General features: G+C 40.8%; 1 protein-coding gene across 2 annotated transcripts in view; it reads right to left on the bottom strand.

Annotated features, from left to right (window-relative positions):
• Positions 1–2,328: 2,328 nt before the first annotated feature.
• CDK12 (cyclin dependent kinase 12) overlaps positions 2,329–23,923 on the bottom strand; it is an 81,218-nt gene continuing 59,623 nt past the window's right edge. The window contains exons 9-14 of one of the 2 annotated variants that reach the window (XM_049778901.1): positions 21,747–21,824; positions 18,490–18,606; positions 17,234–17,365; positions 12,930–13,141; positions 9,840–10,289; positions 2,329–4,217 (exon numbers count right to left, since the gene is read on the bottom strand). In XM_049778901.1, coding sequence (XP_049634858.1) covers positions 3,568–4,217; positions 9,840–10,289; positions 12,930–13,141; positions 17,234–17,365; positions 18,490–18,606; positions 21,747–21,824 — 1,639 coding nt within the window. In that variant the 3' untranslated portion in view covers positions 2,329–3,567. The remainder of the gene's footprint in view (positions 4,218–9,839; positions 10,290–12,929; positions 13,142–17,233; positions 17,366–18,489; positions 18,607–21,746; positions 21,825–23,923) is intronic. The other variant, XM_049778910.1, reaches the window with a different exon arrangement.

Here is a 23,923-nt window from a genome sequence, read left to right as displayed (position 1 = left end):
ACAGACTCAGCATCAATTTTCTCTTAACAGTTGAGCTCAACCCCACATATCCCTTTCAGGAGTTGGGGTTCTATGAAGCTCAACTCTTGGTAGTTTTACATCATTATTTGTGTAATTGTTTCCTATTTAAAAAAAAAAAAAAAACAATGTTTTCCCAACTATTCCTTTGTTTCATTTTCTAGATCCTTTTTTTAAGCACCTGTTCAAACCCTGGGTATCCCCCACCCTTTGGTAGTCTGTAAGTCTACAAACAATATTACTGAGATCAAGAACCCTTAAGTTAAAGTAGAGGGGAAAAAATGCCCTTGATACATTTGATCTGTTCATATGATACAGATTTAGAAGTAAACGCAATGGAGCAAAAGTGGTATAGTAACAGGAAATATTTAATTTTCCAATCTCCACTTTCCATTTTTATAAACTGAAAAAAAATTTTAATATATTACAAAATATCTGTACATAGACAAGATACACCCAATGAGGGTCAAAAAGAGAGCAAAAGGAATACACAGTGTCAGGAAACTAAATCAAGGAGAATGAGGTGGCACTGACACTTCTCTGATGCAGCTCTCTCTCAAAACCTGCTGGTAACCATCTAGTACTACAACTATATGCATATCACACACATACATTCACACACACTCAGTGGATGGATACCTGACATAAGCTAAAAGAAAATCTTACAAATTTGTGCTGACTGACCTGCTGTTTTCAACATATAATCTGACACCATTTTCAAATCCTTGTTGTTCCTATGGACAGTTGAAGGACACTAAGCAAACTGGGGTAAGTAAATTGGTTGAAGAAAAAAAGGTAATAAAACTAATAATAGACATACTAGTTTTGCCTCACTTGTGAATAGAATCAGATTTTTTAAAATCTGTTCAAACTAATGGATTTAAACATCTCCAACAGTACAATAATTAAAACTGAACAAAACCCAGGCCATTTTTCAATTGGATTTGTAGTTTTTTGAAATTCTGCCAAACCTTTACTTCCATTATAGGTAATAGCTGGAAATTTAAACAAGTATCTTTTCTTCCTCCACACAAACTCCTGGATATTTTAACTACCAGTAATTCCTTTTAAACTCTCCTTTTAGAAAGTCAAGTTTCCAAACTTTTTTCCATTTTAAGGTTAGACTCCCAGAATGAGTGGGGAGATGAGATCTCTCTCTCTCTCTCTCTCTCTCTCTCTCTCTCTCTCTCTCTCTCTCTCTCTCTCACACACACACACACACACACACACACACACACACACACACACACACACACACACACACACACACACACACCGGCATCCACCCTCTTCCCTGTTAGGGATGGGGAGGTGAAAAATTAAGCATATTATTTAGAGTATTTGGCATAATTAAAAATAAAGGGAGGAAAGTAAAAAGTACTGATGCTTGCTCAGAACCAAAATGCAATTCAAATATGAAGAATTTTATTCAACGGGAAACCATTTTTTTTTTAACTGAATACTCCTGAAAGTATCTCAGGCTTAAGTTCTATAAACAAAATATGGGACAGTGGGACCCAATGACTCTAACTCAAATATTCTAAAATATAAAGGTCATGTCTGAGGACTAAGTCAACAGACAAAAGGTTCAGACGAATTTTAATAAAATTTACCAGTAATTGCAAATCTAACTGGAGACACTGGTATAAAAAGCCATCAATGCCAAAATGGCTAGAAGGTTCTTTCTAATCAGTGATTGGCCTTAAGGGTATGGCCAGACCAGAAAGGAAATAATGAAGTACACACACCATCTCTACCTATTTTCAGTAACAGGGGAAATGGTCTTCATGTAAGTATCTGAAGAGATTCTTCATAAAAGATTTTTTTTTATTAGTGCACCTTTCTCTTACAAGTACTTTTATTTTTTTAATAGAACTTGGCATTGAAACATGAAATGTTATTTGAATTCAGAAAACTATTCTCCAAGATGTTGAAACATGTTTGCCTTCTCCTTATAAAAGGGGGACTAAATCTACATTTCACAAAGGTCTAGTAATCTGTGCAGATAGTTTATATGAATGTGTATGTTTGAAAAACACTCTATGTACTGGTACTCACAAAGAAATGGAAGCCAGAATGAGAAATCCCCCAAATTAACCCATCCAGAAAACCTTTCCCTTTTCCATTTCCTGTTTATAAGGCAAAGTTCATGCCATGAACTTTAACCCCTCTTACCAAAACCAAAAATCAAATCTCTGGAGGAAAATCCTTAAAATTGGCAGGATATAAATGCTGAGATGGACATATGTCAATACTGTTCTTTCTCACAGTCTGCTCTTTTAAAAGTATTTAAAAAAAAAAAAAAAGGTCTCACATATTGATACAGTTTCAGAAAAATACCCACCCTAAATTACATTTTCATGTATTTTTAGGATTTTTTTTCTCTTGACAATATTACAATGCTCTGTTTCAAAGACTTTTTTTTTGACATAAAAATATATGTGTAAACATTATGCTAACTGCTCTTACTAGCCCTCTAGATAAGGAGGAATCATCTCTAACCCCAGTTCAGCAGCAATGTCCTAGGTTGTCTGCATTTATAGATCAACTTCACCATCAGAATATGGTTTAAAAAAAACAAAAACAAAAAGCATTTTAGAATTGAAGAGTTACGGAACAATGAAGTTTAAATTTCCTTTCCTTTATTTAAAAAAAATTTTTTTTATCCCAGATTCTTGGGCATCTCAATTTTTTCCAAATAAATGCCTCAAAGAAAGAAATAAGGAATTGGGAGAAGAGAACTATTAAAGATGGATTTTTTTAGAATAGGAAAGAGATGGGAGAGTCTTATCTACTTGCCCAAGTGTTTCTTTCTAGAACCTGCTTCATGCATCGTATCTTTTGTCAAAGCAAACTTTAAAGATGAGTAATTTATTTGGAAAAAAGATATGTTTAAGATGCTCAACGGGGAAATATTTTTTTAAAAAGTTCTTCACTTGAAAAGTTCTTCACTCGCAAGCAAATGTGTTGGAGAGGAAGTAAACATTTATTTAGATCAGCCAAGTCACTCTTTTTTATCCTCATCTCAAATTTTGTGAATGCTATTTTCTTTAATGGAAAAAAAATAAAATTTCAAAGAAACAATGGGAACCCCCCCCAAACAAAAAAAAAAAACAAAAAACTATAAAACCTCTCCTGAGTCATCTCAAATCAAAACTGTTCTTGTTCTCTTTTGCTCAAGAAGTGCAGGCAATAAGCTAATAAAACATTCACTTAAATTTAATGACTCTCTCCATTTCCTCTACTCATGTTTACCATGTAGAGTTGAAGAAAATATCCTGGCTATTTTCTGTCCAGAGGGAATTGATGCCAACATTATTTTGTAAATTGCCTGCTAGAAGCAAGTGAGCAAGGAATACAATGACAGCTTTGGAGTAGCCAAATGAGTAGTACCTCACTCCAGTAAATGATTTCATTAAAGGTTCAGAGGATTGTATAGAAGAAAGGCTAGGAAATGAATCTTTGAGGACACTTAAGTCTCTGGGTTAGTAAGGAACTCCTCTTCCTCTTCCCCCTCTTGGTGGGACTCTTGAAGGCCCCCGATAAAGTTTACCAAAAGCAGAAGACTGAGCTGGGGCCCCCCCAGTTAAGGCCTGCTCCTGAGCTGCTGGCCCCAGTGGTGCCAGACCCCAGCTCCCCATAGTTTTGCAATTTGTTCTCTACATGTACCACAGAGTTACTGCTTCCCTCAGCCTTCAGGAATGGTTGCCTGACCACTGTATGTAAAGTTAAGGGGACTCTGGTAAAACGAAGGTCCTGGTCCCCAGGGAACTGCACTGACCCTGTGCCCTGGTAGCTGCTGGACTCCCCATGTTGGCTCACAGAGCCTGAGAAGGTCCTGTTCTTCACCAGGGACTGGGCCAAAGATTCTGTCAAGGCTGGACCAGTGTTGCGTTCATCAGTGTCAGTGGCACTGAACCCTGTTTCGGGCCCATCAGTGTTTCCGTAAGTCCTGTTGGGGTGGGATCGGGTAGAGTATTCCATTGGTCTCAAGGCCTGGTGCTCATGTGGCAGGTGGCCAGGAGGCTCTGCTTCAGGCTGTGATAAAAGTTGCAGCAAGGCGGCTGTCACGGCTGGGTTCAACTCCTGGGGGGCGCTGGATAGATCGCCTTCAACCAGAGGGGGTGGAGGTGGCGGCGGTGGAGGTCCAGGGGGCTCAGGGGGTCTCTTCTCTGGTGGAAGAATGTGAGGAGGACATGCTGTGGAAGGGTTACTTCTTTTAAACACCATCTTAAAAATCACATGTGATTATAAACACACACACAAACATACTATGCTATCCAATATAAACATTAATATAAGCAATCAAATATATATAAAGAATAAAATTTGGGGATCATGAAATTGCAATTTATAAAATTGGGTGGTTAAAAGTAAAACAGTAAGATAATTGCATTCTGGATCTAACAGATGGAATAAAAAGATCATGTTTAAAATGATTGTTCTGACTTGTCTGAGATTTCTTCCATTACTTCCTTAAGAAACTGTTCTAGTATGTAGACTGTTGGTAGCCTCCAGCTGTTGGAGCAAAATATTAATAAAAGTAAAGTAGAAAGAAGAAAGATGAGAGGAAGCAATATACATTCTGAGGTTACATTTCTAGGACATAATCTTGTTGTTACAACAGAAGACCTTCCTGGACTCAGTTAACACTTTTTACAGAATGTTTGATATAAAATTAACACCTAAAACAGAGTTTAAAGAATATACAGGAAAAAAGAAATAAAATTCTTTCATTACCATCATGCATAGATACATACTTGCTTCTCCAAACTTCAATCCCCTGTCCCCATAATATCCTGAAGAAAGGAGTATTAGCTATTATATTGTTATTCGGCTCTCAAAGTTACACTAATTTAAAAATTAGAGCAATAGTCTATAAATTCTAATTTTGTTTTCCAACTTCCTGCACTTTTTCATACTATGAAAAAATATCACTATAGCGATGTCATGCAGGATGGGATGTTGACAATCATATTTTCCTTGGAGAAAGTGATGAAAAGTAATTAAAAATGTACTGAATAGGGCCCGGAGAGATAGCACAGCGGTGTTTGCCCTGCAAACAGCCGATCCAGGACCAAAGGTGGTTGGTTCGAATCCCGGTGTCCCATATGGTCCCCTGTGCCTGCCAGGAGCTATTTCTGAGCAGACAGCCAGGAGTAACCCCTGAGCATTGCCGGGTGTGGCCCAAAAACCTAAAAAAAAAAAAAAAAAATATGTACTGAATAGGGGCGGGAGCGGTAGGGCACTTGCTTTGCACACGGCTGACCTAGGATGGACTGTGGTTGGATCCCTCAGTGTCCCATATGGTCCTCCAAGCCAGGAGTGATTTCTGAGTGCATAGCCAGGTATAACCCCTGAGCATCACCGAGTGTGGCCCAAACCCACCCCCCCCCAAAAAAAAATGTACTGAATTGGGGCCAGACTGATGGCACAACAGGTAGGGCGTTTGCCTTATATATGACCCAGCTTCAATCCCCAGATTCTATATGGTTTCCTAAGTCTGCTAAGAGTGATTTCTGAGCACAGAGCCAGGAGTAACCACTGAGCGCTGCAAAAAGAAGAGCAAAAAGAAGTATTAAATTAATAATACTACTACACTACTCTGTCTTTCCTTTATCATTTGTCTATCTTGAACTACTATCCAAACTTTCTCACCCTCTAATAGCACTACAAGCTAAATTTGCCTAATCATAGCAATCATTATCTAATAAGAAATCTTAGCAGAAGGAAGAGTAGAGATGTAAAATAAAAAGAATCTGAGAACATACAAATTTCTACAACTAAGTAGAGCCAAAATATTGCCTTTGAAGAGTTGGGAGTCACCCTTGTGAAGATAACAAGGTTTAATGTTTTGGGTTATTTTCCAAATGACTGATATTTTTCTTATACCTTATAGAAGAATATATTTTAAATGTATATAAAGCCAAGACTTTATTATCTGAGTGATATAGTCATTCCTCTGGTCAGCAAAAAAAAATTTTTTTGTTATATTTAGGTATTTTTTGGTAGCTTATTTTCCACAATTACAATTAGCAAAGACATGTGTATACATTCCCTTAGTGTGCAGATGAAAACACTACAAAATTGTAAAGTTATACAGGAAAAGGACGAGGTCAGGAGCTGTAAGTAAAACACAAGTAGAATGACAAAACAGTCCCAGTTTACAGGGACTGAGGAGGTTATTAACAGTTTTAAAATCAAAGGGACTGAAGATGTGGCTCAACGGTAGAGCACATGCTTCAGATGTATGAGGTCCCAGAAAAACACACACCAACACACACCTCCATTATAATACAGTGGCAAATTGATTACCTAATATGGATACACTAAGCACATTCACACAAACAAGACACATACACACACTCACACTTAGTATAGGAAAAATTACTTAAACTAGGCCGGAGAGATAGCATGGAGGTAAGGCGTTTGCCTTGCGTGCAGAAGGACGGTGGTTCGAATCTCGGCATCACATATGGTCCCCCAGCCTGCTAGGAGCAATTTCTGAGCATAGAGCCAGGAGTAACCCCTGAGCGATGCCGGGTGTGACCCCCCCCCCCCACAAAACAAAAAATTTAACTTAGCTATAGAAAACTCACAATTATGAGTAAAACTCCTAGAAAACAAGAGCTAACAGTATTACAAAGATCTATAGACTTTAGTATTCAGAAGGATAACACAGCAGGTAGAGCAATTTTTGAATGTATGTGAAATTTTTTTGTTTTGTTTTTGTTTTTGGGCCACACCCGGCGGTGCTCAGGGGTTACTCCTGGCTGTCTGCTCAGAAATAGCTCCTGGCAGGCACGGGGGACCATTTGGGACACTGGGATTCGAACCAACCACCTTTGGTCCTGGATCGGCTGCTTGCAAGGCAAACGCCGCTGTGCTATCTCTCTGGGCCCTGTATGTGAAATTTAATTCCAATTTTGTTTTATTTAAATACTAAGAACAAAATACTTTTTAAGTGCCTAATGCAAAAACAGGCAAAACTAAACTTCTAGAAGTATGCTATTTTTCATATTTAAATTTTGCCTTTTATGTAAATGATTTGTTTATATTTCAAGAGAACTAATTTTGAGCTCAAATTCCTTTTTTTTCTTTTTTTGGTTTTGGGCCACACCCAGTGACGCTCAGGGGCTACTCCTGGCTATGTGCTCAGAAATAGCTCCTTGCTAGGGGGGCCATATGGGATACCGGGGATCAAGCCAGGTATGTCCTAGATCTGCCACATGCAAGGCAAACGCCTTACCAATGCGCTATATTGCCAGCCCCTGAGCTCAAATTCTTTTACATGTGTGGGTAAAAACAATTTCAAAGTTGAAAAATCAGATATCTGAAATTATTAAACTTGGGCTGGTGTGAGAGTACAATGGGTAGGGGCTTGCTTTGCATGTGCTCAATCTTGTATCAATCCTTGGCATCCCATATAAACTGCCAAGTCAGCCAGGAGTTATTCCTAAGTATACAGCCAGAAGTACCACTGAACCCTGCTGGTTGTGACTCCCCGCAAATGCATGCATTCACATACTTCATGTGACACACACACACACACACACACACACACACACACACACACACTAAAAGTACGGCTAATAAAATTGTGGAGAGGGTAGGTTTAGCAATCCTATAGGGTGCTCAGATGCTATTTCTGGCTCTGTGCTCACTCTTGGAAGTGCTTAGAACTGGGTCAACTGCAAGCAAGGCAAGTGCTTAAACTCCAATACTATCTTTCCAGATCAATAAATAAAACTTATTTTTAGAGAAATTAAAATAAAGATCACATTTTAAAAATGCACATAACAGTTATTTAAATGTTTTTGTTTTGGGGCCACACCTGGAGACACTCAGGGCAAGGATCGGAGGACCATTAGGGATGCCAGAGACTGAACCTGGGTCAGCCCTGTGCAAGGTTAAGTACTCTCCCCACTATAATATTTCTTTGGACCCTAGATTTAAAATGACAATACTATTCCAATAGCTCTAACAGAGGCCTTTATGAAATGTACACGTAACTAAAAAATTTCATTTGACTAACTAAATTTCAAACAAAGCTTTTTCCAACAAGTATCACGTTGTTAAATGGTAGTAAAAGTGATCATAATCCCCTGGCTAGTTTAGTCTGCCCTCTTCTGGAAGTGATAATGAGTGATATGAGAAAACCATAAAATGGCAAATAAAATGTGAGGTTGAAAAAGAAGTAAGAGTAAGAGAGACATAGGCAATACCAAACATGATCCAGAAATAACTGTAAAAATTGGGAGTGACACTTTCACATTTCTCTGAAATGTAAAACCAACAATTTCTGATAATTGACCAGACCTTAGTTTTAGTTCATTTTACCATTTGTTTAATGTTTGCTGGTTTAACTAGAGGGTAAATACCAATTATTATACCAATAAATAGTAATTATTATTATTTCATTTGATCCACTTCCTTCCAGCAATTTCATTAAAGCTGAATTTTTCCCTGAGGGGGTTGCAGGGTAGAGAAGCAGGGTGTAAGAGATAAGACACAAGGTGGTCAGTCTTACTTCTAAATTTGCTCTTCTGCTGTTATCCCTTGTTTTCTTTTTCTCTTAAAAAGAACTGTTATCGGGGCTGGAGAGATAGCATGGAGGTAAGGCGTTTGCCTTTCATGCAAGAGGTCATCGGTTCGAATCCCAGCGTCCCATATGGTCCCCCGTGCCTGCCAGGAGCAATTTCTGAGCATGGAGCCAGGAGTAACCCCTGAGCACTGCCGGGTGTGACCCAAAAACCACAAAAAAAAAAAAAAAAAAAAAGAACTGTTATCAACATGAAAGAAAAAGTGACTTAAAATATATTATTAAAAAAACAAACACATTAAGGAATTGTGAGTTATGAGATCTGGTTTTGATTTTGCCAATAATACGATTCCAATAATGGGAACACAGGAAGACTTATATAAACTCCCTGAAGGACAGCAGTTTTCCTATCTATAAAGGGGGTTTATCTTATTTGGTTACCTTCTAGTTTTATATAATATGAAAGATAGTTTATATATTTAATCTGTACATGTGAAATCTGAATTCCAATCAGTAAAGTTTCTGCACCAATTCATGTGACATTCAATACAGAACCCCTAAAGTTGAAGATTAATGTACCTTGTGCCTCTTCTCCTTCCCAACTCAAGGGATCTTCATGGATAGAAAAAAGTTCCAAGTTGTTTTAAGATTTTTAACTTCTTTTTCCTTTTACATAATTCATGCTGTGGTCAAATGAGATCAAGATATAGTTCCTTTTTCTAGGGTATTTTTATTTATATAATGCTCACTGCCTAATAATCTCAAATTCAGTGGTCTCAAGAACCAAGACATATATAATATTATTTTTTTTTTCAAAATAAAATATACGATGTTGGTTATCTAATTATAAATATTCATAATTTATGCTCCAGGAGATTAACAGTATTTTATTAGGGTTTTCTTGACTGTGTCTTCCCGGCAAGACTGGTATCCAGCATCCACACTACTCTAGAATAAATGCAATAATGGCTTGTCTGAAAAGTAGATTTTTCATATGCCTTATTCTAGTTGGCCACCACACATACAGTGGTTCAAATTCAAGATGCAGCATTAGCTAGTTGTGGCTTCCTTGTATTAGAACAAAGGGGATTTACTTACCTACTTCCTAGTAAATAAAAAAGTAAGCAGTGTATGAAAGGTGCTTTGAAAAGCTTGAGACTTAATAGGTTTTTTACAGAGAAACTGAACTGAGGCATTGATGTAAAAAAGAAAATGTTAAAGATTTTTAAGACGATCAACGGCACCTGAGCTCAATGAGATTCATGACCGGTCTGTTTACCTGCTGCCTCCTCCTGTGGCATTGTGGGAGTTCTTCGAGGCCCCTGTGGCCCACTGTTCTTGTCACTGTTGTTTTCTTCCAGGTTGCCTGCTGGCTCCTGGGTTTTCATCAGCTGACTCAAGAGAACTGCCAACATATTCTGCATGTCAGCTGGTGTGCCTGAAGTGTCAGGGGTTGTCTGTTCTGAAGACTGGACCACTGGGACAGGGGGTACCTCCTTCAAAGACTCTTCTGGGGCCATGGGCTCTGAGTCCTGTTGCTGGGAACTAGCTTCTGTTAGGGCACTGATGGACTGGTTCAGGGCCTCCAGCTGCTGTTGCATCTCTGGGTTGGAGTGAATATTAAGCAGCTGTGCCATTTGAGGGATGCTCAGGTCAGTTTGGCTCTGCAGAAGATTCAATAATACTGCCAATTCACTTTGATTCAACTGTTGTGTGATGTCACCAAGACCTGTGGAAATACAGTGGACCCAATATAAGAGAATGAGGCAGGGCAAGGATCTTGACATCTGTTTTGTTTTTGGTTTTTGGGCCACACCTAGAAGGGTTATTCATAGTGGGGCTTGGGGAACCATATGGAATGTCCACAAGTGTATCTGCTCTGGTGCTAGGACCCTACCTGGCAAGGTCAATTTAACTGGCAATGACAATTCATACTATTCAATTAGTAAAGTTATCATTATTTGGGGTAAGGTGGTTGGACAAAGGTGGTTGGAAGAATAGAGCCACATCTGATAGTGTTCAGGAGTGACTCCTAGGGATGCTTGGGAAACCAAATGGATCCCATATGAACTAGGATCAGTCACATTTAAGGTCTGAATTATCTCTCTGGAACTAAAATTATAATTTTGGAGTAGGAGAGATAGCTCAAAATGCTAAAATATGCTTTGAATGTCGGAGGCTACAGTTCAATCCCTCAGCACCATTGGGTTCCCTGAGTACCATGAGGAGTGAAACCTGAGCACAGAATCAGGAGTAGTCCCTGAGTACTGATGGGTGTACACAAAAAACACAAAGTAGAGTCAGAGAAAGAATACAAAGGTTACAGCACTTGGCCTGGAGCAGTGGCGCAAGTCGTAAGGCATCTGTCTTGCCCATGCAAGCGCAGGAAAGACTGCGGTTCAATCCTCGGCCATATGATCCCTCAAGCCAGGAGCGATTTCTGAGCGCATAGCCAGTAGTAACCCCTGAGCATTACCGGGCGTGGCCCCAAAACGAAAAAACAAAACAAAACAAAAAAACCACAAAGGCTACAGCACTTATTTAGCATGTGGCTGCAGTTGCATCCCAGTTTTAAATGTCTACATTTCAAATGTCTACATGTGTACATATGTCTACATTACGTACAATCTTTTGCACACAGACCCAAGTATGGCCCTCCCCACCAAAAAGAGAAGCAAGTTGGGGAGATTGTTTGAATGGCTGGAGTTTCTTGCTTTGTATACTGGAATTTGGGCAAACACAATATCCCAAGTATCACAGGATATAGCTCAAACACCTACAAAATAATTATGTGTACACACACATATAAAAACTATCTCTATGTTGTGAAAGAAATTGACTTGTTTATACCTATATTTGTCAAGGTAATTTTCAACCATTACTATACATCAGAATTCCTAAGAAAGATTTTAAAATTCAAATGCTTCAGGTCCTCATCCTTCAAGGTTTGAAAACTGTGGGGCTGGAGAGAACACAGCAGGTAGGGTATTTGCCTTGCACATGGTTGACCCAGGTTTGATCCCTTGCAGCCCACATGGTCCCAAAGCCTGGCAGGATTAATTTCTGAGCACAGAGCCAAGAATAACACCTGAGTGCTTCTGGGTTTGGAGTCACACTCATGTACTCAAGAGGGCACTCCCAACAGTGCTTGTAAGAACATGTAAAGCTAGGGACTGAACTGATGCCACCTTTCACAAACAAAGGACATGCTCAAGACCTTTACCTCCACAACCCACAGGGAAGCAATTTTTTTAAAACTTCCATTCTAGAGAGTAGCATGTAGCTGATTCTGGTTAATTCCCAAAATCTCATGGCCACCAGGACATAGAGTCTGGAGCATTGTGGGGGTTAGCACTGGATCCCCAAGTACCTCTGGGGGGACCCAGATAATTTCAAGCATTCTTTGTTTTTGTTTTTGGGTCACACCCGGCAGCACTCAGGGGTTACTCCTGGCTCTACACTCAGAAACCACCCCTGGCAGGCTCGGGGGACCATATGGGATGCCGGGATTTGAACCACCGTCCTTCTGCATGCAAGGCAAATACCCTACCTCCATGCTATCTCTCTGGCCCCATTTCAAGCACTCTTAAGACCTGACCAACATCACTTAACCTAGTGCCCTTGTATTAAAACAGGCCTGTTTGGCTAAATATCACTAGGAGGGACCCAGGCCTCTCTGAGCACCACTTGGGAAAGGCCTTAACTTTCTCCCACAATTAAAGCTTCTCAGACAATATTAAATAATTTTTTCTTTTTTTTTTTGGGCCAAACCCAGCAGTGCTCAGGGAACTACACTGGGTTTTGGGAATTGAATCAGGATTGAAAGCCTGCAAGATAAGCACTCCATTCACTCACTATACTACTGCTTTAGACCCTTCCCCTAAATGATTCTAATGTTCAGCCAGCATTGAGCATTAACTACACTGTTAGTGTATTATTTCTCTGGCTCCAACTTTTGGATTTATTTAAATAATAGTTTATAAACTAATTTTGCCCTTAGCAATTGTGTATTAATGATTCTAAAAGGGCTTCAAATTATGTTTGTAGGCGAGACATGGGTGGGACACCGGATTCGAACCAACCACCTTTGGTCCTGGATCGGCTGCTTGCAAGGCAAACGCCTGTGCTATCTCTCCGGGCCCTAATTCACACATTTTTTAAAGCTTCAGTAACACTTATACCCTATACAGATACCAGTTCTTGATTCTGAAGTACATAGCCTCTCAACAGTCATTTTACTCCCTCTCCTCTCCTCTCCTTCCCCGACCCTGATGTTCAAAATCTCTTTCTCCTTGATTCTGACATTCAATGTTCAAAACCCGCAAAGATTTTTCTTGCTTCATAACTAAGACACTAATCTAGCACTGACCTATTGCATCTCCAGCTCCAGGTTCTGCCTTGACAGGAGCAGGCTGAGGTGGTGCAGGGCTGCTGTTCTTCACAGGCTCAGCACTTGTCCCTGAGGTAGTTTCTTTTCTAGATGCTTTGGATGGAGGTGGCTCTTCTACAACAACACCACTTTGTCGCTGCCGTCTTCGTTTCTTACTCCATAATTCATGGCAATCCTGCCAGTGAGGAAGGCTGAAAAAAGACAAAGCAAAGTGGAAACATGTATGGGAATGCAGTAGCAAGAGAATGGAGGAACAAGAGATTAAAAAGGGAAGGTGGGGGGGCCCGGAGAGATAGCACAGCAGCGTTTGCCTTGCAAGCAGCCGATCCAGGACCTAAGGTGGTTGATTTGAATCCCGATGTCCCATATGGTCCTCCGTGCCTGCCAGGAGCTATTTCTGAGCAGACAGCCAGGAGTAACCCCTAAGCAATGTCAGGTGTGGTTCCCCCCCCCAAAAAAAAAAAGGGAAGGTGGGAAATAAGATGGATACAGAAAATAAAAATAACCAGAAGTGTCAGTAAATATATAGTAGTAGCATAGCACTGTAGAGCTAATTATTACATATGACTGAAGAAATAAAATTACAGAAGTCTCGGGACCAGAGAGATAGCATGGAGGTAAGGCATTTGCCTTTCATGCAGAAGGTCATTGGTTCAAATCCCTGCATCCCATATGGTCCTCCGAGCCTGCCAGGAGCAATTTCTGAGCTTGGAGCTAGGAGTAACCCCTGAGTGCTGCCGGGTGTGAGCCAAAATCCATTAAAAAAAAAAATTGCAGAAGTCTCAAAGCCCATAAAACTTTTAATAACTTATAGATCTTAGAGCTGAAGCAATAGTACAATGGGTAGGGTGTTTAACTTGCATGCGGCTGCCACAGGTTCGTCAAGCACCACTAGGAGTGATTGCTGAGTAAAGATTCAGGAGTAACTCCTGAGCATTGCCAAGTATGGCCCCATCCAGAAAAATAACAACCAACAACACATACACAAATAGTGATAGTTTAGCAGGTGTTTTCCATCCTATATGGCCTGAGCCCACAAGAAATAATTCCAAGAGAAGAACAAGGAGTAAGCCCTGTTGGGTGTGGCACAAAAACAAAACCAGGCTGCAGAGAGAATATAGCAGTTAAAGCACTTGTTGACCAGTATGTGGCCAACCTGGGTTCAAGATCCAGCATCCCAGATGCAGAGCATGCTGGCGATCACTTGAACACCAAAAGTAGTAATTTTGAGTACAGAGCCAGGAACAATCTCTGATCATCACAGGGTGTGGCACAAAAAAATCAAAACAAAGACCTCCATTATAATAAAATGAGCACCGAGCTAATACCATAGACATATCTGCTAAAGTAAACATCCATAGCTGATCAATTAGTTAAGTTTTAACAGTTCTTGCTTACCATACAAGATTAAAGCAAATATTTACTAGTCACATTTCAACTAGAAATAAATAAATGGAAAAACTAGAAACAGCCTGTTATTTATTTGTTTGTTTGTTTGTTTGTTTATAATTTTTGGGCCATGCCTAGCACATACTCAGGGACTTACTCCTGGCTTTGCTCTAAAGAACCATTCTTGGTGAGGTCTGACCCCAGCTGTTTAAGTTATATATTTTTTTGGTTTTTGGCCAGACCCAGTGACACTCAGGGGTTAGTTACTCTTAGCTATGTGCTCAGTAATTGCCCCTGGCTTGAGGGACCATATGGGACACCGAGGAATTGAACTGTGGTTTGTCCTAAGTTAGCCGCATGCAAGGCAAGCACCCTACCATTGTACCACGGCTTCAGCACCTCCCAGCTGTTTAAATTCTAAAGAAAGCCCAGGAAAGGTAAAAAACTACATAATTACATTATCTGAATTCAAAATCCTATGTGTCACTTTATCTATGAGGACTCCAAAACAATTTGTTTTCTTCTTTTTGCCATGGAATTTTCAACTGGATATTATCATTTATGGGTTTATTAGAATATTGACATAACTAATTTTCAAATCTCCTGTATCAAGTAGTCTGTGGGTAAAATTTTACTATAATAAACTACCATAAAAAAGATCTAAAAGCCCCATTATTACAGAAAAAACTTAAACATGTTAAGACATATGCAACTGCAATGAATCAAAACTATAGCCTTGTAAATGAATATGGACATTTCTCTAGAATTTGATTCATGTATTAATTCATGTATTAACATTCTATTTAATGCATTTCTATTCATTAAGATAGTTTTACTCTTAGAAAGCCCAAAAATCCTCGACATGAAATCTACATAATGCTTCAATAATAAAAGATGACCCCCCCCAAAAAAAAGATGACTTTTATCTACTAAAATCTAAAATGTGAGACTTAGAACCATAAAAAAAATTTTTTTAAATTTATTTTGGGGGGGGGGCCCTCACCCAGTGGTGCTCAGGGGTTACTCCTGGCTATCTGCTCAGAAATAGATCCTGGCAGGCTCGGGGGACCATATGGGACGCCAGGATTTGAACCAACCACCGTAGGTCCTGGGTAGGCTGCTTCCAAGGCAAATACCGCTGTGCTATCTCTCTGGCCCCAGAAGCTTACAAAATTTAAGAAATTTGTGAACAGCCTGGAACGGTAACGCAGGCAGTAGCTTGTGTGCGCTAACCTAGGACAGACCACAGTTCAATCCCCTGTTGTCCCATATCGTCCCCCAAGCCAGGGGTGATTTCTGAGTGCATAGCCAGGAGCAACCCCTGAGCATCACCAGATGTGGCCTCAAAACAAAAACAAAACAAAAAATGAAATTTGTGGGCCAGAGCAATCTCAAGTTCCAGCAGAAGTGATCCCTGAGCAGAGACCCCTGAGCACCACCAGGTGTAACCCAAAAGCAAAAAGAACAACAAAAAAAATCAAGAATATTTGGGGCCGGAGTGATAGCACAGTAGTAGGGCTTTTATCTGTACGCAGCTGACCCAGGACAGACCTGGGTTAGACCCCGGGCATCCCCTATCGTCCCCGAGCTTGTCAGGGCAATTTCTGAACACATAGCCAGGAGTAACCCCTGAGCATCACTGGGTGTGGCCCCCCCCCAAAAAAAAAGAAAGAAAAAAAGACTGTTCTTGCTAGTGTGGGACATACATAGTCACCACAAACCTAGGAAATTTAGGCAAATAAAATGATTATGAATAAAAGTGAAAAGGAATGTTTTCAAAGTCAATATGCTCTGGATTGAGGAAAGAAAATAGTTGTGGGCTAGAGAGATAATGCATTCAATTAAGGTACCTCTGCATGCAACTGCCTGAGGTTCAATCCCCCATAATATATATCCTATGCTTTCTCCCAAGCACTGCAAGGAATGATCCCTGAGAAGAGCCAGCAGAAAGCCCTAAGAAAAGCTACATATGGGGCAGGTGAGGTGGCGCTAGGGGTAAGGTGTCTGCCTTGCATGCGCTAGCCAAGGTAGGACCACGGTTCGATCCCCCGGCGACCCATATGGTTCCCCCAAGGCAAGGGCAATTTCTGAGTGCTTAGCCTGAAGTAACCCATGAGCAAATGGGGTGGCCCCAAAAACCAAAAAAAAAAAAAAAAAAAAAGAAAAGAAAAGAAAAGAAAAAGAAAAGCTACATATGCCGCCCCCCCCCCCAAAAAAAACCCTAACAACAAAAATAAAACAGCTTGAGTCAAATTAGAATATCCTATCTTTTTTTATATGAGGCCCCACCCCTCGGGTCAGGACCCCCCCCCCCCCATCGCACTGAGGCCCACTCAAAACCAAAAAAAAAAAAAGAAAAGAAAAAGAAAACAGACCTCCTATAAATAATATCATTACTTTTTTTTTTTTTTTTTTTTTTTGGTTTTTGGGTCACACCCGGCAGCACTCAGGGGTTACTCCTGGCTCTATGCTCAGAAATCGCCCGTGGCAGGCACGGGGGACCATATGGGATACCCGGATTCAAACCACCGTCTTTCTGCATGGAAGGCAAACGCCTTACCTCCATGCTATCTCGCCGGTCCCTGAGAATCTCATTACTTAACAATACTTCTTCATTTAAGATTACTTGTTCCTTGAAAAATATCTACTGTTCTGGGGCTAGAGAGATAGTAGAGCAAGTAGGGCATTTGCCTTGCATGCAGCATTCCTGGGTTTGACCCCTGGAATCCCATATTGTCCTCCAAAACTAGGCGTAATTCCTGAGTACAGAGCCAGGAGCACCACAGGTGTGTCCCAAAAACAAACAACCCTGCCTGCAATCTATTGTTTTAATCATCTCATCTCCTATACCTTAGAGGGATGTTTAGTGTTACTACTTGAATACCAGTACTTACTCTGGAGGGGCCATTTTGCTGAGTTCGACATCTTTAAGGAAGTCACTCTGTAAGGTCTGTTCAGCTGTGCAACGTTTGCTAGGATCTAGTGTCAGCATGTGGTCTAGTAAATCAAGTGCTGCTGAAGGGATACTGTGGGGAAAAAAAAGAACAAGTTCACAAATGACCCTATAATTCTTAGAGCTGTAATCTTGTGGCACAGATCTGAACTTCTACTGCTATAGGCAGTTGGAAATGAGCAGCTTTGCTTTCAGACAGGATTCAAGGAAATTTTTTATGCAGATAGAAATAAAACTAAGTTTCATTCTCTTTGTCTTGGAAAGAACAAAATGACAAGAAATTTATTATTGTTCAGAATAAAATGGCTTTTTCATAGAATCAAATGCTAATCAATCCCTGGTTTTGGATTACAAAATTGGGACTACCAAGCCTAGTGGGAAACGTGGGTGGTGAGATGAAAAAATTACAAAAGAGCCAAGGATAAGAACCAGAGATTCTTAGAACCAAGAGTTCAGCAACAGAACACAGATTCCCTAGCACCATCAAGAGAGCCATGCTCTGAAGGTCCTGGGTTCGTTCCTCAGAGGGGGCACCAAAAAAAAAAAAAAAAACAACACAAAAACAAAAAATAGAGCCATGTTAAAATAACTACTGTATAAAAATAAAATGTTTTCTTTTTTACTTTTTTTAAATTATATAAATTATATATATATATATGTTTTTGGGTCACACCCAGCAGCACTCAGGGGTTACTCCTGGCTCTACGCTCAGAAATAGCCCTTGGCAGGCACGAGGGACCATATGGGATGTCGAGATTCGAACCACTGTCCCTCCGCATGGAAGGCAAACGCCTTACCTCCATGCTATCTCACCGGCCCCATAAAATAATATATTTATTTAAGCACCATGGTTACAAACATGTTTGTAGTTGTACATAAAATATTGTTGGGTTTTTTTTTTTGTTTTCTTTTTCTTCTTTTTTTCGGTTTTTAGCCACACCCGGCAGCTCAGGGTTACTTCTGGCTCTGTGCTCAGAAATAGCTCCTGGCAGGCACGGAAAACAAATGGGATGCCAGGGATCGAACCCAGGTCCGTTCTGGGTCAGCTGTTTGCAAGGCAAATGCCCTGCTGCTGTGCTATCACTCCAGCCCTAAAAAATATTTGCTTGTAGTTTGTAACTATAGTAAACTGGAAAAACACTAATTCCCAACGCTAGGAAAACACAGGAACTAGATGTTTATTTCTGCAAAACTCACAAAGAGAATTCTTCTCTTAGACGCCTTCTATACTGCTTCTTCGGTTTCATGGTATTGAAATAGGGCAGCTTGATAACATCAGGCCACACAGCTGGACAAGGGCTACCACAGAGTCGACTAAAAAGGAAGCAAAAGGCAAGAACAAGGAAGTGAGTGAGTCAGCATCATAAATTATGGAATGATAGAAGCAAAAATATTACCTCCTGGGGTCTGGGAAATCTTGACATTTTAGAGGGCATGCAGAAGGGTAAAAACAAAAAAATAACCTTAATGCTTTACAGATGGAAAAGGACAGGGAGAACTGATAAGAAATACTGGCATAATAGTCCAAAATTATTTGCTTTGTAAAGCGTTTTTTGCTGCTGCTATTGTTCTGTTTTTGGATCACACCCAGCAGTGCTCAGGGCTTTTGTGCTCAGAAATCTCTCCTGGCAGGTACAGGGGACCATATGGGATGCCAGGATTCGAACCACGGTCCATCCTGGATAGGCTATGTGCAAAGCAAACGCCCTAACTCTGTACTATCTCGCAAGCCCCATGTAAAAAGTTTTTAATACTCCATATGAGGTTAATACCACCAATTTTCTTCTATTTCATTTTTCTTAAAGGGTTCAACTTGTTCTAGATTACCATAAGAAAAACTGGCATTAGAGAGCTAAAACAGAAAATCCTGTTTTGTGTTTTGGGGTACACCCAGTGACATATTATTTCTGGTGAGGCTCAGAGAACAATTTGAAGTACTGAGGGTCAAACTTAGATTAGGTGTATGCAAGGCAAAAGCCCTACCCACTATACTATGGTTCCAGCTTCAAGACTGAAAATTTAAGGGACAATCTAGTTTACCACCTAACAAAGAATAAGTTTAATCTTCCATTAAAAATAACTTTGTGGGGGGCCCGGAGAGATAGCACAGCGGCGTTTGCCTTGCAAGCAGCCGATCCAGGACCAAAGGTGGTTGGTTCAAATCCGGGTGTCCCATATGGTCCCCCGAGCCTGCCAGGAGCTATTTCTGAGCAGACAGCCAGGAGTAACCCCTGAGCACTGCCGGGTGTGGCCCAAAAGCAAAAAAAAAAAAATAATAACTTTGTGGGGCCGGGAAGGTGGCGCTAGAGGTAAGGTGTCTGTCTTGCAAGTGCTAGCGTAGGACGGACCGCGGACAGACCGCGGTTTGATCCCCGGTGTCCCATATGGTCCCCCGAAGCCAGGAGCGATTTCTGAGCGCATAGCCAGGAGTAACCCCTGAGCGTCAAACGGGTGTGGCCCAAAAACCTAAATAAATAAATAAATAAATAAATAAATAAATAAATAAATAACTTTGTAGGCCAGACAGAGCATAGTAGGTAAGGTGCCTGCCTCACACAGAGAAAACCTGGATTCAATCTCTGGTACCACATATAATCCCATGAGTAGAGTCAGGAATAATTACAGATGGTGTGGGCCAAAAACCAAGTGGGATCATAGTACAGTAGTTAGGGCATTTCTTTGCATACAGTTGACCTGAATTCTACAACACCACCTCATAAGATCCCCCAGGACCACCAAAGTAATCCCTGAGCACAGAGCCATCTGAGTACCATCTGGTGCAGCTCAAAACACAAACCAACACAAAAACCAAAACTTGTTAAAAATTTTCTACTTTGGATGCTGGAGGAATAATACAGCAGATAAGCCTTATATGACGCCAACCAACATTCCAGTCCACAGCATACCATAGAGTCCCTGAGTCTGCTAGAGATAGCTCCTGAGCAGAGAGCTAGGAGTAAGCCCTGAGCACCAGCAGGGATAGTCTGAAAACAAAACAAAACAATCTACTTGGGGGCCAGAGTGATAACACAGTGGTTAAGGAATTTGCCATGCACATGGCTGACCTGGATTTAATCACAGGCATCCCATATGGTCCTCCAAGTCTGCCAGGAATAATTTCTCAGCACAGAGCCAGGCATAACTCTTGAGCACTGTTGTGTGGCCCCTCCCCCCAAAAACAATAACAACAAGAAAAATATATGTGGAGCCAAAGAGAGCTGAGTAAGCAGTTAAGGCATTAGTCTTGTACACAACAAACTCTGGTTACTGCATATGGTTCCCAGAGCACTGAAAGGAGTTATTCCTGAACATAGATCGAGGAATAAGGCCTGTTCACTACTGAGTATGAGAATTTTCATGTCTGAAACTGAGTTCAGTCCCCTACAACAAACATATGACACCTCGGTACTGCTGGCTACAGCTCTAGTTATAGCATGGCTGGGCCTGAGCACTGAATCATTCAGCACAGCTCGCTGATATCGTTGGGAACGGAAGTGCCCTCTCCAAAGCATGTCTGTATTAGCTCTGTTATATTCCTTCTAAGAATCCTATTTAACATTAAACCAATAAAACAGAGTCAGATAGTTCACGTTCGAGAGTGCATATTTTCCAAGGAGGAGGCCAGTGTTTGATCTCCAGCATTACATGGTCCCGTAAGCATCAGTTAGAGCATACTTGTAGCTAGGAGTTGCTCAAAGCACCAACAAAGAAAAGACCCCAAAACCTAAATGGACTAGGGAAACAGATCAGTAAGTTTTCCACACAGGAGGCCAAGGATGAATCCCAAAACTGCATTGTTGGTATGAGTACAACCATTCTATTTCTAATATACTGTATGATAAAGGAAGTAGCTACCTTATTTACCTTAGAACTAAAGCTTAACAGAAAAATATCTATTACAATACAGGCTTAGTAAATGTTTGCATAAATTATATTTTGGGATTAGAGACACAGTATAAGGGTTAAGGTGCTTTCCCGGGCCCGGAGAGATAGCACAGCGGTGTTTGCCTTGCAAGCAGCTGATCCAGGACCAAGGGGTGGTTGGTTTGAATCCCGGTGTCCTATATGGTCCCCCGTGCTTGCCAGGAGCTATTTCTGAGCAGACAGCCAGGAGTAACCCCTGAGCATCATCGGGTGTGGCCCAAAAACCAAAAAAAAAAAAAAAAAAAAAAGGTGCTTTCCCTGCAGATGAAGTATCATTTTGATTGTTGGCACCTCATGATTCTCAAAATACTGCCAGGACTAATGCTTAAGTAGAGAGCTAGGAGTAAACCTGAGAATAGCCAGTTGTGGTCCAAAACCAAGGGGAAAAAAAAAAAAAAACAGGAAAAGAAAAAACTTACTTGGATATAAGAAGCATAATATCACTTAAGTAGAATGACTGACAAGTGTTAGAATTAGATGATGAGATTACCTAATACATCTGTAAACTTAGAGCACATGCATGAGTGTACCTGATCAGTTCTAGCTGAGCCAATTCCAAATTAGCTTGAAAGATCGGCTTCTTTGTGAACAGTTCCCCAAGGATGCATCTAGAAAGAATAAAATAAGAGGCCAGGAGAAAAAGTTATGAAATCATTTAAGGATATATCTTTTTTTTTTTTTTGTTTTGTTTTTGTTTTTGTTTTTGGGCCACACCCTGTGACGCTCAGGGGTTACTCCTGGCTATGCGCTCAGAAGTTGCTCCTGGCTTCTTGGGGGACCATATGGGGTGCCGGGGGATCGAACCGCGGTCCGTCCTAGGCTAGCGCAGGCAAGGCAGGCACCTTACTTCCAGCGCCACCGCCCGGCCCCTTAAGGATATATCTTAATAAATTATTTTTATTGTTCTGGTTGTAGTCACCATCTTATAAATTAGGTCAAAAACAGTGCCTGAGTTTCAAAAATAATTTATTTCATGAGTCAAAGAGAGAACTCAATGGAGTGGAACACATGACTCTTCTTTGAGGGATTCAACTTTGGAGGAAGAACTCCCAAGTAGTGCTCAGGAGACTTGGGGGATGTGCCAGTAATTCATTCTTTATTTTTGTACACCCAGTTATACTCAGAATTTACTTCTGTCTCTGCACTCAGAGATTACTCCTGTTGGTGCTGGGGGACCATATGGGGTGCCATGAATTGAACTCTGGTTGGCCACATGCAATTGCAAGAGACCTGTACACTGTACTATCTCTCCAGCCAATTTTATTATTATATTTGTTTTTGAGCGACTCCTAATGAATCTTGAGGGTCTGGGTGCTGGGAATTGTACCACACACACTCGCTGTACCATCTCTATGTCTTCCCAACCACAATTTTGCAAACCAGGCCAGGTTCATTACAAGAGCCCAAGCATGCAGTGCTGCTCAAGCCCTGTAGTGCCAGAGATACCTGGGACACCCTGTCAGTGCTTAGGGAACCATGTAGTGTAGGGAATTAAATCCAGGCAATATCCCCTAACTGCTGCTCTGGTCCCTGGAGTATATTTTTGCGTATAGAAGTCCAGATTCAATCCTTTACCTGCAACCATAATACACAAACACACACAAAACAAACAATAAAGAAAAACAAAGAACATCCCCTCCCTTTCTTGGATAGTAAAATTTGATTACTACCAAAATATTTTCTCTCTTTTTCTTTTTTTTTTCTTCTGGTTTTTGGGTCACACTCGGCAGCGCTCAGGGGTTTGTTTTTCTCTCCGACTCCAATATTTTCTCTTTTTGTTTAGTTTTGGAGCCACATCAAGCGGCACTCAAGGTTTATTCCTTACTCTGCACTCAGAAATTACACCTGGAAGGCTCGGGAACCATACAGAACCCAGGTCCATCCCAGATCAGCTACATGCAAGTCAAACGTACTACCGTTGTGCTATCTCCACTCCCCCCCAATTTTTTTTTTTTTTTTTTTTTTTTTTTTGGTTTTTGGTTTTTGGGTCACACCCGGCAGGGCTCGGGGGTTATTCCTGACTCTATGCTCAGAAATCGCTCCTAGCAGGCTCGGGGGACCAGATGGGATGCCGGGATTGGAACCACTGTCCTTCTGCATCCAAGGCCAATGCCTTACCTCCATGCTATCTCTCTGGCCCCCAAAATAATTTCTTAATATCAGAAATACACTTTGGCTTTGTTTTAACAACTCCCAATTCATTTAATTTTTAACTCACATTAAGTTGATATCCAAATAAAGTTCTTAGATTGCAATTAGTTATCTCAGTTTTTTTGGGTCAAAACTACTCCCAACTTTGTGTTAGGGCTAGCACCCAGTAGTGGTTAAGAGACTATGTGGTGGGCCTGGAGAGATAGCACAATGGTGTTTGCCTTGCAAGCAGCCGATCCAGGACCAAAGGTGGTTGGTTCGAATCCCAGTGTCCCATATGGTCCCCCGTGCCTGCCAGGAGCTATTCCTGAGCAGACAGCCAGGAGTAACCCCTGAGCACTGCCGGGTGTGGCCCAAAAACCAAAAAAAAAAAAAAAAAGAGAGAGACTATGTGGTGAATTCAGCCCATTGAGCTATCTTTCCTGCTTCATGTTTTGTTTTTTATATAAATCCTGCCTTCATCTCTCTAAATCGCTTTCTCCACCATTAAATATTACTGTAGAAGAAACTGGCTTATTCCATTATTTTTTGTTTGAATTTTGCTTAATTCCATCCT

Source organism: Suncus etruscus, chromosome 1, assembly GCF_024139225.1.
Source record: "Suncus etruscus isolate mSunEtr1 chromosome 1, mSunEtr1.pri.cur, whole genome shotgun sequence".
Taxonomy (NCBI): Eukaryota; Metazoa; Chordata; class Mammalia; order Eulipotyphla; family Soricidae; genus Suncus; species Suncus etruscus.
This window is presented reverse-complemented; position numbering and strand designations above follow the sequence as displayed.